At 48.8% G+C, this 14077-nt stretch overlaps 1 protein-coding gene across 1 annotated transcript in view; it reads left to right on the forward strand.

Moving 5' to 3' along the window:
• DHDDS (dehydrodolichyl diphosphate synthase subunit) overlaps positions 1 to 12392 on the forward strand; it is a 40890-nt gene extending 28498 nt beyond the window's left edge. Inside the window, 5 exon segments of the mRNA XM_037740690.1 lie at positions 5304 to 9025; positions 9896 to 10144; positions 10514 to 10564; positions 11001 to 11096; positions 11525 to 12392. Coding sequence (XP_037596618.1) covers positions 5304 to 5540 — 237 coding nt within the window. The 3' untranslated portion in view covers positions 5541 to 9025; positions 9896 to 10144; positions 10514 to 10564; positions 11001 to 11096; positions 11525 to 12392.
• The last annotated feature ends 1685 nt before the right edge of the window (positions 12393 to 14077 follow it).

The raw sequence follows: 14077 nt of genomic DNA on the forward strand, positions 1-14077 counted from the left end.
TATTTTTAGTAGAGACAGGGTTTTGCCATATTGGCCAGGCTGGTCTTGAACTCCTGACTTCAGGTAATCCTCCTGCCTCCTAAAGTGCTAGGATTACGGGCATGAGCCAGTACACCTGGCCTATATTTGCAAACTTATTGAGCTCTTATCATATGTCAGGCATCCTTTCATTAAATTATATGAACCGCTTTAAGGCAGATTCTATTATTATTGCCTCCATTTTTAAAGCAAGGAAACCAAAGTTATAATAGAGATATTGATTATTTTGAAGCCTTCTCCAGCAGGAGCCCCTGGAGGTCCTGGCCAGGCTTTCTCTACCCTGGAGTCTTCAAAGCTCTGTTTCTAGAAATTATATCACCTTAGCAGATGCAGTAAGGGGAGAATCCAGACTAACGGCATCCTCACCAGTCTGTTCTCAGACCAGAGAGGTCTTTCCAGGCTTTTCTCATGTCTTCCTTTTATAGACCCTGTATCATGGCCAAACTGGACTCTTCACAGTTCCTTGTTCCATGCCCTTCAGTTTCCTACCTCTATGTCTGTGCTCTTGCCCCATCACCCAAATTCCCATTATCAAAATTTGAGCTGCTCTGTCTCTAGGCCCTGCCCAATATGTCCCTGTTCTTTTCGGGAAGCCAGGGCAGGGGGCTTCTGGACCTAGAGTCGCTTAGTGGGAGGAAGGCAGCTGGTGGATCCTAAGGGAAGTGGGGACTTAGCTACAAGTTGTTAGGAGCCAGACCTCGATATCTGAATGGACCATGACCGTCTGCAGATGGTCACCTAGCCAGTCTTAGAAGCTGGCAAAGGGAGATCTTGACTGTGATGCAGGAGGACTTGTCAGCCAGGAGTCAGGGACAAATAGGCAATCAGGCTAGGGAAGGGGTGTGTAGCAGTGCAGAGCAGCTGATCCTCAATCATAAGTGGGATGGATAGTAGGCCCATGAGAGGTCATTGATGGAGATGAGTAAAAAGTGTTTTTCCACTTCATCTCCAAGGATGACATTAGTGAGGTAAAAGACCAATATTCCCATGAAGCTTCCTATAGTACATTTGTCACAATTTAAACAGGCTGGATCAAACATTATATTTCTTGTGCTTTTCAGGTCGTCACTGTCTTCTCCTCAGGATAAGTTAAAAGCTTGAGTTATTTATTTATTTATTTATTTCTGTGGAAATGGGATCTCACCATGATGCCGAGGCTGGTCTCAAGCAGCTGGGCTCAAGCAGTCCTCCCACCTTAGCCTAAAAGCTTGAGTTACTGTCTCAGACATTCATGACTGAATCTTGGCACTGCCTATATAGCTATGTGACTGTACAGTTACTTAACCCCTCAGAGTATCATTTTCCTCACCTGTAAAATGAGAGAAGTAGCAATTACAGTAATACCTACCTTGCAGGTTTGTGATAGGGGTTCAGTAAGCTAACACATGTCAAGTGCTGAGTGCAGTGCCTGGAACAGAGTTTATTTCCTGAGAATGGTGGCCAATATTGTTCCCCACATGTGTGTCTCTGGGCCTTTCATCAGACTCCTGTCTCTGGAAAAGCACCCTGCGCATCCTGTCCCTAGTACAACTCCCCAGGCGAGGAGACTCTGAGGATGCTTCAGAACATATTTCTGGTAGGAGGTACTCTGTCTGCCTGAGGGCAGCCCTCAGAAGTGCATTCCTCATGCTGCCGACCTGGACTGGCTGGTTGCAGCTTGGGGAAGAACTTTTCATTGGCTAATAAATGTTTTGAAGGCAAGGACCTGCAGCCTCTTTCCAGGCGCCAGCAGAGTGGTAGAGGACTTTTGGATTTAAGTACTGGAGGGACTTTGCATCTTGTTCTCTGATTCTACCAAGGAAAGAATAAGAGCAGAGAGGCATAATGCCCAGGAAGAATTTATATTCATAGGTTGGAACCACATTTCTCAAAGTGAGCTTCTTGGAGCCCTGGCACCAAGATTGGATAAGGCATGTACAAAAAGTCTCTTAAGGAAGCCAGGCATGGTGGTTCATGCCTGTAATCCCAGCACTTTGGGAGGCTGAGGTGGGTGGATCACCTGATGTCAGGAGTTCAAGACCAACCTGGCCAAGATGGTGAAACCTCATCTCTACTAAAAATACAAAAATTAGGCGGGGGTGGTGGCACGTGCCTGTAATTCCAGCTACTTGGGAGGCTGAGGCAGGAGAATCACTTGAACCCAGGAGGTGGAGGTTGCAGTGAGCCAAGGTCATGCCATTGCACTCCAGCCTGGGTGACAGAGTGAGACAGCCATCGCCCCCCCAAAAAAAAGGTCTCTAAGGAAAGAATTAATGCCCTCAACACTTACCCCTGATTGGTCATTATACAAGGAGAGTAGACAAATGGTCGGGGAGATAAAAGTTGACCTCTGGGACTTCTGTTAGCTTAGATTTCCCAAGGGTAAGCACTTGAGAAGAACTGAAAACACCTCTGAGATTGAAAAGGTAGATTCAGACCATGTGGAGGCTGGATAGACAGGTGTCCAGATACAGGTCACCGGCTTTTACACCCCTAGAAGGTACAGCTTATACACAGACACAAGATAACACGTCACATTGTCCTCTCAGGAAGTTACCTTAGTGGAAAAGCCAAGGGAACTTCAGTCTGATCTCAGCCTCGCTGTAATTTTCTATAAAATGATAAGCAGGTACCCTCCCAACTCTGCCATCCTAAAAATGAACTGCTAATTCTTGGCAGACTGGGGCCAGGCTCTACCTGAGCTACAGCCCCCAATGCTGGCACTCACTCTGACCCCATGTGGAAGAAGCCTGCGCCTCATGAAGTGTCTTTAGCTAGCTCCGTATCTAGCTCTGTATCTCCTCCCTCTGTTACTGAGTGTCCCCCATCCTTTCTGTCCTGCTAGAACTTGGCCTGCTTAGCCCAGTCCACAAGTGGTGGTGATAGAACAGCTCTCAGTTAATAGCCAAGCAGTAGGCTGGAAATTCATTATCTCATTTTTCCTCAAACAACCCAGTGAGGTAGGTACTCTTGTCCCTGTTTTGCAGAGTAAGAAATGTCCTTAGAGAGGTGAGGGGGGCCTTAGGAACTTCTCAAACCCCAGTGCTCCAGGTGGACTTACTCTGGCCTCAACAGGCTCTTCAGTTTCCTGCATTTTTGTCCATTACTCCCACTGCTGGAATATCCTCCCCACCCCCCATACACCTCACCTGTTTGAATCCTCCTTATTGGTTAAAGAGCCCTCAAATTCTGTCTGTTCATGAAGGTCACTGCTCCATGACCTTCAGCCACACTTGCTTTCTCCTCTGAGCTTCCATGACCCTTACCACATTCTATTTTGTATCGTGGTGCTCTGTGTGCATGGCTTTATGATCAGCTTGTAAGCACCTGGATTGATGGGACTGTGTCCTGCACGTCTCCATATCCTAAAAAAAAGTCCTGTATGTAGCACCCGGGGAGTCTCCTGACCAAGGCCAGGAAGAGGCCCTTCCAGCAGGATGGAGAGCTTTAGCAGCAAGTGCTCAAGCCCGAAGTCTTCATAGCTCCACATGTAATTTATTATAATAGCAGAAGAGAAGTACCCATGAAGGCCCGGGATTATTCAAGAGTGGAGGGGGGGAAATAGTCCAGAATTCTCATTCGTCATCCTTATTCATGCAGTAAATCTTTATTGCTGAGAGACAGCAAATCACTTCCCTGCTCCATGTCTGTCTCCAGCAGAAAGTACCTCCCTCACAGCTTCATTGTGAGGGTCAAGTGAGGCAACAGATGAAGTGCTTGTGCACATGTAAGATATTCTTTAAATCATGAAGACAGAGCGGTCAAGGTGCTTACGGCTGATTAGGACAAAAACATGTATACAGGTTTACCAAAATACAAGGTAGAATGTGGGAAGGGTCATCAGGGTATAGGATACCATAGGTAAATGGAGTTCCTCACACATGGAATAGGTTTGGCAGGAGGAGCTCTGGTGCAAAGGCTTTGCAGGTCAGTTAGACTGGCAGGAACAGAGAGGATGAGCGAGGCATAGAAAAGCCTTGATTCTGCTCCAAAAGGATTTTCTCCTCTCCTGTGTCAGGAGTATCCTCACTGCTCTCATGTGGTCAGTAAGTTGAGTGTTTCACAGGTATAGGGCACCCCAAGTACTAGAGAGGAAGAAGCCCCGTCCCTGCTCTCTAGCACTTAGGGTGATGAGTGCTGCCAGGGAGTATGATCACCACCTGGTGTCAGAGCTGGTTCCAAGAGGCCTGGAGGCTCTCAAACCTCCAAGGGCTTATTTTCCTTTTTTTTTTTGAGACGGAGTTTCGCTCTTGTTACCCAGGCTGGAGTGCAATGGCGCGATCTCGGCTCACCGCAACCTCCGCCTCCTGGGTTCAGGCAATTCTCCTGCCTCAGCCTCCTGAGTAGCTGGGATTACAGGCACGCGCCACCATGCCCAGCTGATTTTTTGTATTTTTAGTAGAGACGGGGTTTCACCATGTTGACCAGGATGGTCTCGATCTCTTGACCTCGCGATCCACCCACCTCGGCCTCCCAAAGTGCTGGGATTACAGGCGTGAGCCACTGTGCCCGGCCCCAAGGGCTTATTTTCTAACAGAAAGAGTGGACTATGGACACTAACACTTATTCTACTATGCAGAATGCAATAAGTGGCTTAAGAGAGTTGAACCTGTTTCTCAGAATGTTCTTAGGAGGACTGGAAGGATCAGGCTGGTCTTCATACAGGAGGCAAGTCTGGAGCTCTGAAAAATAGCCTAGGGAGTTGGGAGGATGGTATCCACAGAGGAAAACCTGAGGAGATCAAAGGAAGTGACCCAATAGATATGCCCCAGACAAGAATAGGACCTTTCTTGCCGCAGAGAACAGACAATAACAACTTGTAAAATTGCTGTTTCTAAGAGCCTGCTAACATGCTAGAGAGGATTTTGCATATGTTATCTCTAATCCTTAAAACCACTCTTCAAGGTAGGCACAACCCCCACTTTACAGATGAAGAAATGAGGTTAGGACAGGATTTGCCCAAAGCCACAAAACCAGTTGATGGAGAAATCAGAAGTCAGACCCACGTTTGCTTAGTTCCCTTCCAAGTGCATGAGAAAAACTTTAAGAAATACAGATGCTTCCACACAAAGCAAACCAAGATGGACCCAGAATTGCCACTGCCCTGCCTGTACAACATGAGCACCACCCACTGGATACCTACTCCCAAGCCTTTTCAAATCTGGTACTTTCCACTGTTCCAGGCCACTTGGCCCACCTGGTGCCCTACCCCCTACCTTCTCCATCCCAGTTTCACCCACATCTATAAATGATCTCCCTACCCAATTCCCACTTTTCTCTTGCAGAAGGCCCGAGACATGTATGCAGAGGAGCGGAAGAGGCAGCAGCTAGAGAGGGACCAGGCTACAGTGACAGAGCAGCTGCGGCAAGAGGGCCTTCAAGCCAGTGGGGACGCCCAGCTCCAAAGGACACGCTTGCACAAACTCTCGGCCAGACGAGAAGAGCGAGTCCAAGGCTTCCTGCAGGCCTTGGAACTCAAGCGAGCTGACTGTCTGGCACGTCTGGGCACTGCATCAGCCTGAGTGAGGCTGGCCACCTGCCACTCTGCCCTGCCCTCTGCCTCCAGGGCCCCACTCCCCTTCCTTTTCTTGGTGAAAGGCACCTCCTTTCCTGATAATGAATTGTGTTCCCTTTGCTTGGCTGGGGAGCCCTCCAGGCCAGGTCTGCTGGCCATAGATACCTTTGGGCTGCCTGGAACAGTGGCTCCTGGGGAAGATTGACGGTAAAAGTCTCCCACGAGTACACTAAACCCAGTTCTGGTCACCAAAAGGGTTTGGAGAGCAAAAGGCCACAACTCAGCTGCCTGTCTCCTAGATGCACTTTCTTTTTCCACCAGCACATCCTTCAACATAGAATTTCAGGGAAGAGTTCTCCCCAAAACCCTAGCTCTTTACCCATCCATTTTTAGCCTTCCACCCAACTTCCCCAAAAGATTTGGGTGTACCTTGGATCTGCTAGTAAGTAACTAATAGGAAGCCAGTTATTTGGGTAAGGAAAAAAGGGGCGGGAAAGACAGAAAGAAAATTTGCCCATCTGCTGCTCCTCCCCCTTGGCTCTCCACCTGGGATTTGCTATTGAATCTCTACCCTCTCCCACCACGAAGTGCTGATTGCTCACTGAAAGACCTAGCGCCCCCAATGGTGTGCGGAAGCCAGGCGGGTGATTACAATCCAATTACCTATTGTCGACTCAGCCCACACAAGCTTTTCTCCTCCTCTTGCAGGGCATGGGGCCAGGCTCCACTCCCCTCCATGGTACAGGGTAACAGAAGGGCCTGTAGGCCCTGGTGAATCAAATCCAGCACAGGCCTTCTCCCCTGTAACACAACAGGGCTGAGCAGAACCAAGCACTTCTAGCTGACTCTGCTCCCCACCCTCACCATCTCAAAACTGATTCCCACTTCAGTCTTCGAGGTTTCTCTCAGCTTTTTGACCTGGCTCCCTAAGTAGGCCCTGAGATGATTTATTCTTAGCATGGCAAAGCTTGTTCTAGGTCCTCTCTGTTTGTGAGGGTCAAAGCTGTGTCCTTTCCCTTACCTCCCTCTGCCAGGCCTTGCTGCAGAGCCGCTGAGAGAATTAGTGCCTTTGAAAAGCTGTCTGCCCTAGCAACTCTGTTTCAGGTGCCCCAGACTGACAAGTACCAGCCAGCAACACCAACCAAATGCTACTCTCTTTAGTAAAGTGCATTTGCATTTTTCTTTTCTTTCTTTCTTTTTTTTTTTGAGATGGAGTCTCGCCCTTTCCTGGCTGGTCTCGAACTCCTGACCTCAGGTGATCTGCCTGCCTCAGCCTCCCAAAGTGCTGGGATTACAGGCATAAGCCACCATGCCAGGCTTCCCATTTTACTTTCTGCAAGTTGTTTCCTTAGCAGCTCCCACTAGGGGAGAGGTGGAATCTTGCAAGCAGTAATAGGAGCACACAGGAAACCCCTGACTTTCCTATACCCCAGCTCCCTCTTCCCCTTTCTGTGCTCAGATACCTGGCGGCACGAGACCGCTTGGCTATTGTCCATGCTCCCAGAATCAAGCATAAATGCCAAATACTACGATTGAGAAGCCAATCAATGCACCCTTTGGCAAACCCCGATTCACACCCGGCACTCCCCACTACCTATCCCTGGCATAGGGTTCCTGGAGAGGAGGTGCTGTACATTTTCCAGCTTTACAATGGGGCTGTTGAGAGCCATAATTAGAGAGGCATGAATTATGTGGCTATAATGCAGAGTCCTATAATTAAGGTGGGAATGAGGGGCTGGAGGCAGCCAACAGCATCTGCCTTATGAGCATGGCTGTTGAGTCCTGTCTCCTGGGTCTGACTTTCCGTAATATTGGGGTACAGTAGAGGTGATTAATGGGGCTGGCATCTCTCTTTGGCCTGAGGTTTTCTATTCTGGGAAAGGTACACAGGGTGGAGTAGGGAGAAGCTGCCCCAGGAGGTGATGTAGGGGTGGAAAGAAGAGGCAGAGAAGTCGTCGTAGCCCAGAAACACGAGCTGCGAAATAGTTGGACTCGTGGTTGCTTTGAACAGGTATGATTTGTATAAGGCAGGTTCAACCCTTGCCTCAAGAAATCAGATGGGACCAATTTAAGTGCTCTTCCGCCTGTGAGCCAACCCCCCATTTGAGGACATCTATCGTATTCTTGTGTTCTGGGTCTCAAATAGAATTTTTAAAGATTCTTAGATGTAAAACTTGTTTGCTAACTGCAACGGAAGAACACCTTGTTTTGCTGCTGCAATTGCCTACCCTCCCTCAGGTGCGCCTGGCTAGCTCCCAAGACTGGCTTTGGACTAGGGGGCACTGGAAAAGCCCTTTTGCCATCACACCACCTGTTCCTCTACTTGTTTCCTAATCCCCGGGCGCTTTCCTCCATCGTCCTTTTCCTCGCGCAAGTGAAAGGCAGCCAGCTTGACAGTGTGGAAGGAGGGATTTCGCCAGCTGCGACTGCAGTGCCCAGGCTTGGTGGCCGCGTCGGGTGGGGACAGCTGGGCTAGATGTCTCCGAGATGGGTAGAGTGTAGGGGGAGGGGAGTGCCGGTAGACCTCGGCGGCCGCTCTCCACCATTCTGTGGCGGAGTCTGGAGGTTTGAGAATACAGGGACCTTAAGGGAACCACCCGACAGGCGTCAGGGGGTGGGGGCTTCGATAGCATTTGGGGAGGCGGCTGCGCAACGGGTGCTGAAAGGACAGCTCCTACCTGCCCCGCAGCACCCAAAAGGCACCTCCGCATGGAAAGTCTCCCCATGAAACCCCTATCCCACCTCGAGTGGACGCTTTTTCAGGTGAGGTGCACGAAAGGCTTTCCTGAAGTGGCAGCTCGGAAGGATGCACGTCCGGCTGCGCCAAGCTGGCTTCCCCGCCTTTTTTCCACTTCGGCGTCAGCCTGGCCCCTGGGAACTGCAGCCTGTGCCTCCAGCCGCGCGCTTCCTCCTGTCTCCAGTGGAGCAAGGCAGTGCAGCCAGGCCTCGCAAACCCCTCTTCTGGGGCCCCCAGCGGGAGCAGGAAGGAAAGCCGCTGAAATGTGCCCTGAGTGTCGCACGGCTTGGAGAAGTGGGTTGCTGGGTTGCATAAGGTGGAAGGAACTTGCTAGTTTGCAAAAGCCAGCTCTTGGCGGGAGCCGGAACCCAGAGCCCGCCGACTTGCGCACCCCTCCTCATTCACTGCCTTCCACGCTCGCCTCCCCGACTGCGCCCCCCACCCCCTCGGCGCGCCGCCGCCTCGCGCGCACTCCCCCCCACACACCCCCCTCCTCACTCCCTCCAGAGGAGGTGAGTTTAAACCCCGCCCACGTGACCCCAGCTGGGCCAATGAACGGCGGCGGGAGGTGAAATCCGGTTCTAACCGGTCCGGGGCTCCCAGCGCTATAAAAACTTTATAAACCCCCCGGAGCCCGAGCAGTGTGAAGAAGAAGAGGCGAGAGCGACCCCTGGACCGACCAAAGCCCACGCGCCGCAGCATCCCGCGCTCAGCGCCTACGTCCCGCCGCCGTCGCCACCATGCCCAAGAGAAAGGTACGTGGCGCGAGGGCCCCAGGCGCCGGGCCGCCACTGCCACCACCGCCGCCACCGCCTCCCTGGCGCAGGGCGCGAGAATCGGCGCCAGACAGGAGCCAGCGCTGCCGCCCCGCGCGGGGGCTCGAGGCGGTGCCGGGCGGCTCAGGGCTAACCCTGAGCAGCAGCTCGGCTGCCCGCGGGCGCCAGAGGCCATATTGGAGGAGCGGCGGCCGCGGCGGGAGGAGCCATGTTGGCGGCTGTTTATCCCGCTCCCCTCGGGCTCGGCGCCCCCGCCCGTGCCCCCTCCCCCATCGCCAGGGCCCCTTCCCTCCCCTCCCTGCGGGCGGGCAATTCAAACCCGAAAGGGCGGGAAGGCGGCGCTCGAGGTTGGCGGGCGGGGGAACTTGCTGCCGCCAAAAAACTGCCGCCGTGAGGGGGCGGGGTCTCTCCTCGGGGCGGGGCTTGTGCTGTGTGGCCCGGCCCCTCGCCCACGTTCCCGGCGCACGAGACGCGCGCTGCCGCCGCCCACGAGTTACCCGGGCTGCGCGCGCCTCCCTCTCCCGCCCTCGACGGCTGCCATGGCAACGGCGCTGGGCTCCGCCTCCGGAGGGGGTTTGTTTGCGCCATCTGCAGCTGTTGCTTCTGCCTGGCGCTGTGGTGCGGGTTCGGCTGCCCTTCCCGGCCGCGTTCCGGCTCAGCCCTCGATTCCCGGGGTCGGCTCCTGCGCGCTCTTCGGTCTTAATACGAACGTAGGGCTCACTCGTTTGTTTACATCCCAGAAAAGTTGTGTGGACGACTGCTTTAGACTTCTTTGTTAGGACTCTGAAGTTCAGGAAATAACTAAGAACCACCTCAAAAGTTGCAGTTTTGTGTTCTTGTTTCTTATAGGCTGAAGGGGATGCTAAAGGAGATAAAGCCAAGGTGAAGGACGAAGTAAGTCATTCTCTCTTTAAGGGTCAAAGCCTTGAGTAGCAGAGGCCACTGGACTCGGTGATTAACCGTAACCTGTATCCTGAATTTACACTCCTGTAATCCAGAGAAAATTGATACCAAAACTTCAAAGCGATTTACCTGTCCTATTTCTAACTTTCTCGTTATCTTTAATAGCCACAGAGAAGATCCGCGAGGTTGTCTGCTGTAAGTGTATGCTTTGAATTTTCGTATTTGTCTCTGAGATTAAATGTCAAAAAAAAAAAAACCTTTGCTTCCCATGAATTATGGTTAGTTCCTGGTTTTGAATGATCGCCTCTTGGGACTCTTGCCCCTTTGGGGTTTGCTGGTTCTGAAATTCTGATGGCTGTTGCCAAAGTGGGACATTTGAGTGGGCTTCTGGAGATCCAACATTCTAAAAGAAAGCCAGCCACAAAAACTTGAGGAGGAGGAGAAACTTCTCTACCCTTGGTACTTTGGTTGTACCCTTGGTACTTTTGGTTGGTCGGTCTTGGGTGTTTTTCTTCGGTCCATTGTACTGATGTTTATTTTTTCCTCTCTTCCTGCCTAAAAAAGAAACCTGCTCCTCCAAAGCCAGAGCCCAAGCCTAAAAAGGCCCCTGCAAAGGTAAGTGCTAACATTGGAATTGATCACTTTCACAGAATGAGGACGGTCCTTAGTGCCTTAACTTAGCGTAATGGTGCCTCCATTAATGGAGGTAATAAACTGTCAGTAGCTTGCCTCATCCTAGGGATTCATACCGTTGGTTTCCTGATCAAGAACTCTGTCATTAGTTTGTAGGAAAATCTCCATTTAAATATTAAATATTCTAGGGTTTAAGCTGATTTATTCTGTTACTTACACTTAGGAAATTTTAAGTACTAAAGATTATTGCAAGTTACAGATAATTTAACCTAGTTTTGATCAGTTGTTCTTGTCAACAGGTGAGGGTTTGTGTGTGTTTTGTCTTCAGTAAACAATCCTACCTTGTGCAGAACTTTGCAGACCATACCCTGGCAATAGGAAATGGGGAGAAACAGCTCTATTTTTTCCCCTTTTTCAGAAGGGAGAGAAGGTACCCAAAGGGAAAAAGGGAAAAGCTGATGCTGGCAAGGAAGGGAATAACCCTGCAGAAAATGGAGATGCCAAAACAGACCAGGTACAACTGCTGTTTCACTCTTTTTAGTTGCTGATTTCAGAGATTTAATTACCCTTTTATTTTATCACTCCAGATGTACTGTTTGGTCCAGAGTCTGCTTGTGGCTTTCCTGTTAACTTAAATCCTGGATTCTTGCAGTCTCTACTGTCAGCTGAAGGGCACTATGTTTTATACTATGTAAGGTTTTCAAGCTAGGAGTAGCCTCGGGTCTCTAATTCTGGTATTCCTCCTTCCCCAGTTTTACAATAAGGCCCAAAGGAGAGGTGACTTAGCAAAGTTATTTAGTAAGTCATTCTCAGAATAAATACTCAGTCTCAGTACCTGAAACCTTAACTTTGGCCTGGGAGCAAAATGATGCTGTAGGTGGAATGTAAACAAAGATAGTTTCAAAATCTACACATTGCACTAATTTGTCTGTTTTCTTTTAGGCACAGAAAGCCGAAGGTGCTGGAGATGCCAAGTGAAGTGTGTGCATTTTTGATAACTGTGTACTTCTGGTGACTGTACAGTTTGAAATACTATTTTTTATCAAGTTTTATAAAAATGCAGAATTTTGTTTTACTTTTTTTTTTTTTTTTTTAAGCTATGTTGTTAGCACACAGAACACTTCATTGTTGTTTTGGGGGAAGGGGCATATGTCACTAATAGAATGTCTCCAAAGCTGGATTGATGTGGGGAAACGCCTTTCCCTTCTAGTTTTGAGAGACTTCCTCTTGGCTCCCAGGAGGAGAGATTCCCTGACTTTGACACACATGGCCACCTTGGCACACAAAAGCCTTGTGGTATGGAAAAACAAATTCATTTTTATGTCCTCTTCTCCCTTTCCGTCTTTCAGCATAGACTTAACTCCCTTAAGCCCAGACATCTGTTGGGACCTGACCCCCAGTCATTGGTTACCAGTGTGTCAGGCAATCTGGACTTGCCAGCGATGCCACTGAGATGGCACCTGTCAAAAGAGCAGTGATTCCATTTCTAGATTGTGAATCTTCTTATCTGAAGATTATTCTGCCATTTTCATTTCACTTCCTGAAAGTCAGGGTCGGCTCGTGAAAAGTTGTTAAACAACATGCTAAATGTGAAATGTCAACCCTCACTCTAAACTTTCCCTGTTCAGAGCATCAGATGAAGACTTCATTGGGTTTTATAGTGGCTTTCTGATTTTTGGTAGTCCATCAAAGAAGGGAGTTTGAAAGTTGTTGTATACTGTTAATGATTGTCTGCCCATGTCCTGCCTGAAATACCATGATTGTTTATGGAAAGTATCTTTAATAAAGCTGGATACAGTTTGGCTTGGAATGCTGCCTCTGATCTTTTCCCACAAGTGGGGTAACCTGGTTTATCCAAGTTTCTTGGAAGAGAGTGTGTTCTGCTTTGAGGCTTTCATATACAATCTAATGATCCTTCACTAATTTATAGTCAGTTTCTAAAACACAGTGCTAGATGGAGTTAGGGAGGATTCCGGGAGTATCCTTCATACTGGTGGTGAAAGGCTGAGAGAAGGGAAGTGATTTCTGTACTTTGTTATGCAGCATTCCCTGCAGTGTTTGTTTTTGCATAACTCCGAATACATGAAGTGTATTAAATGCAGATTTTTGGTAGATTTGAGGTTTTGGTTTGGTAGCTGACAGCAAGGAGCCTCTATTTCCATCTGCATCTGTAATCTATAAAATTAGCAAATTAATAGACTCATGTCAGAGTGCCCCTGTGTCACACAATTGGCCAATTGTAAGGCAGATGACACTTTGCTCCTAAGTAGACCTGCAAACAAAGACATGATGGGGTCTTTTCTGATTCCTTTAGTTTGGAGTTGCTGCAGAGAACCCCCTTTCTCTTAAGTGAAATGGCAAGAAGTTATTTGTTAGAATGTGGAACTTGAATTTGCTTTTACAGACCTTGTGGCTGTATTGTTGGACAGGAATAAAGGTAAGTTGGAGACCACAGTTGCCATGTCCATCCCCTTAGTCAAAAAAGTATAGTTGTTAAACTCCTGATGAGGTTTTTTGTGTATTATCTCTCAAGTATTGAGATGTTTGTATAATGTAAGTATCACTCATGGATAAAGAAGCAGGCATAAATGAAGTTTATTTAAGGTTATGTGTACATCTGATGAGCAGCGGAGTCAGGATTCCGACCCTCAAGTAGACAAGTCACCTCTGACAGATATTCAGGATAAAGTTACATTTGTCCATTTAGGCATTTACCAGCCATTTACTTTCATTATTACTGAAGTCATTCTAGGTTGTAGGTGGGTAATTTTTATTCAAGAAGTGGTATCCTCTTCCAGAGGAAACAGATGTCTTAGAGTGGTCAGGGGATAATGTAGGCTGGTATTTGAGCAGAGGTTGCAGGACTTGATAAAGTTATAGCTGGGGTTCTTTGTCGGTGACAAGTCTGCCAAGCCTATATAGCTGGCTATGCTAGCAGCTCTGCCTGATGCTCTTTAATCTTTGGGTCAGTCCTGTGAGATAACAGGTATAGCCCCATTTTGTAGTTGAGAGTGAGGTTCAGATGTGAAGCAACTGGCTGAGGTTAAACTTGATAGTCTGTTTTTATTTTCTGGCCCTCTTCTTGTTTCCAAATAATTAGGATGAGTAGGGTAGGCTTGAACTTTTTGGGTTTTTTTCTTTTTTTTCCTTCCTGGAAAATACTGATTTAACTGGCTCTGGACCATGAAAGTAGCTGGGCCTAAAACCAAACCAGACATCAAATTGTGGTAAGGACCGTTCTCCCATAGTAGCATGCCCAGTGCCAGCCCTGTCTCCAGGCCCATTCTTATGATCTCGGGAAAAGTCACCAGTAACCTGCATATGATGCTTTGGGCTCTAAGTAAAAGAACAGTAGAATGGTACAAACTAGAGGATTCATCTCCTGATCAAGTCTCAAGGGTCAGGCAGTTGTGGAGACCCAGATGGATCTTCCCATCTTTCTGCTATGCTACCCTCGGCATGTTCTCCAGCCACTTTACCTTCAAGTCAGTTGCT

Source organism: Cebus imitator, unplaced genomic scaffold (genome assembly GCF_001604975.1).
Source record: "Cebus imitator isolate Cc_AM_T3 unplaced genomic scaffold, Cebus_imitator-1.0 Scaffold87, whole genome shotgun sequence".
NCBI lineage: Eukaryota > Metazoa > Chordata > Mammalia > Primates > Cebidae > Cebus > Cebus imitator.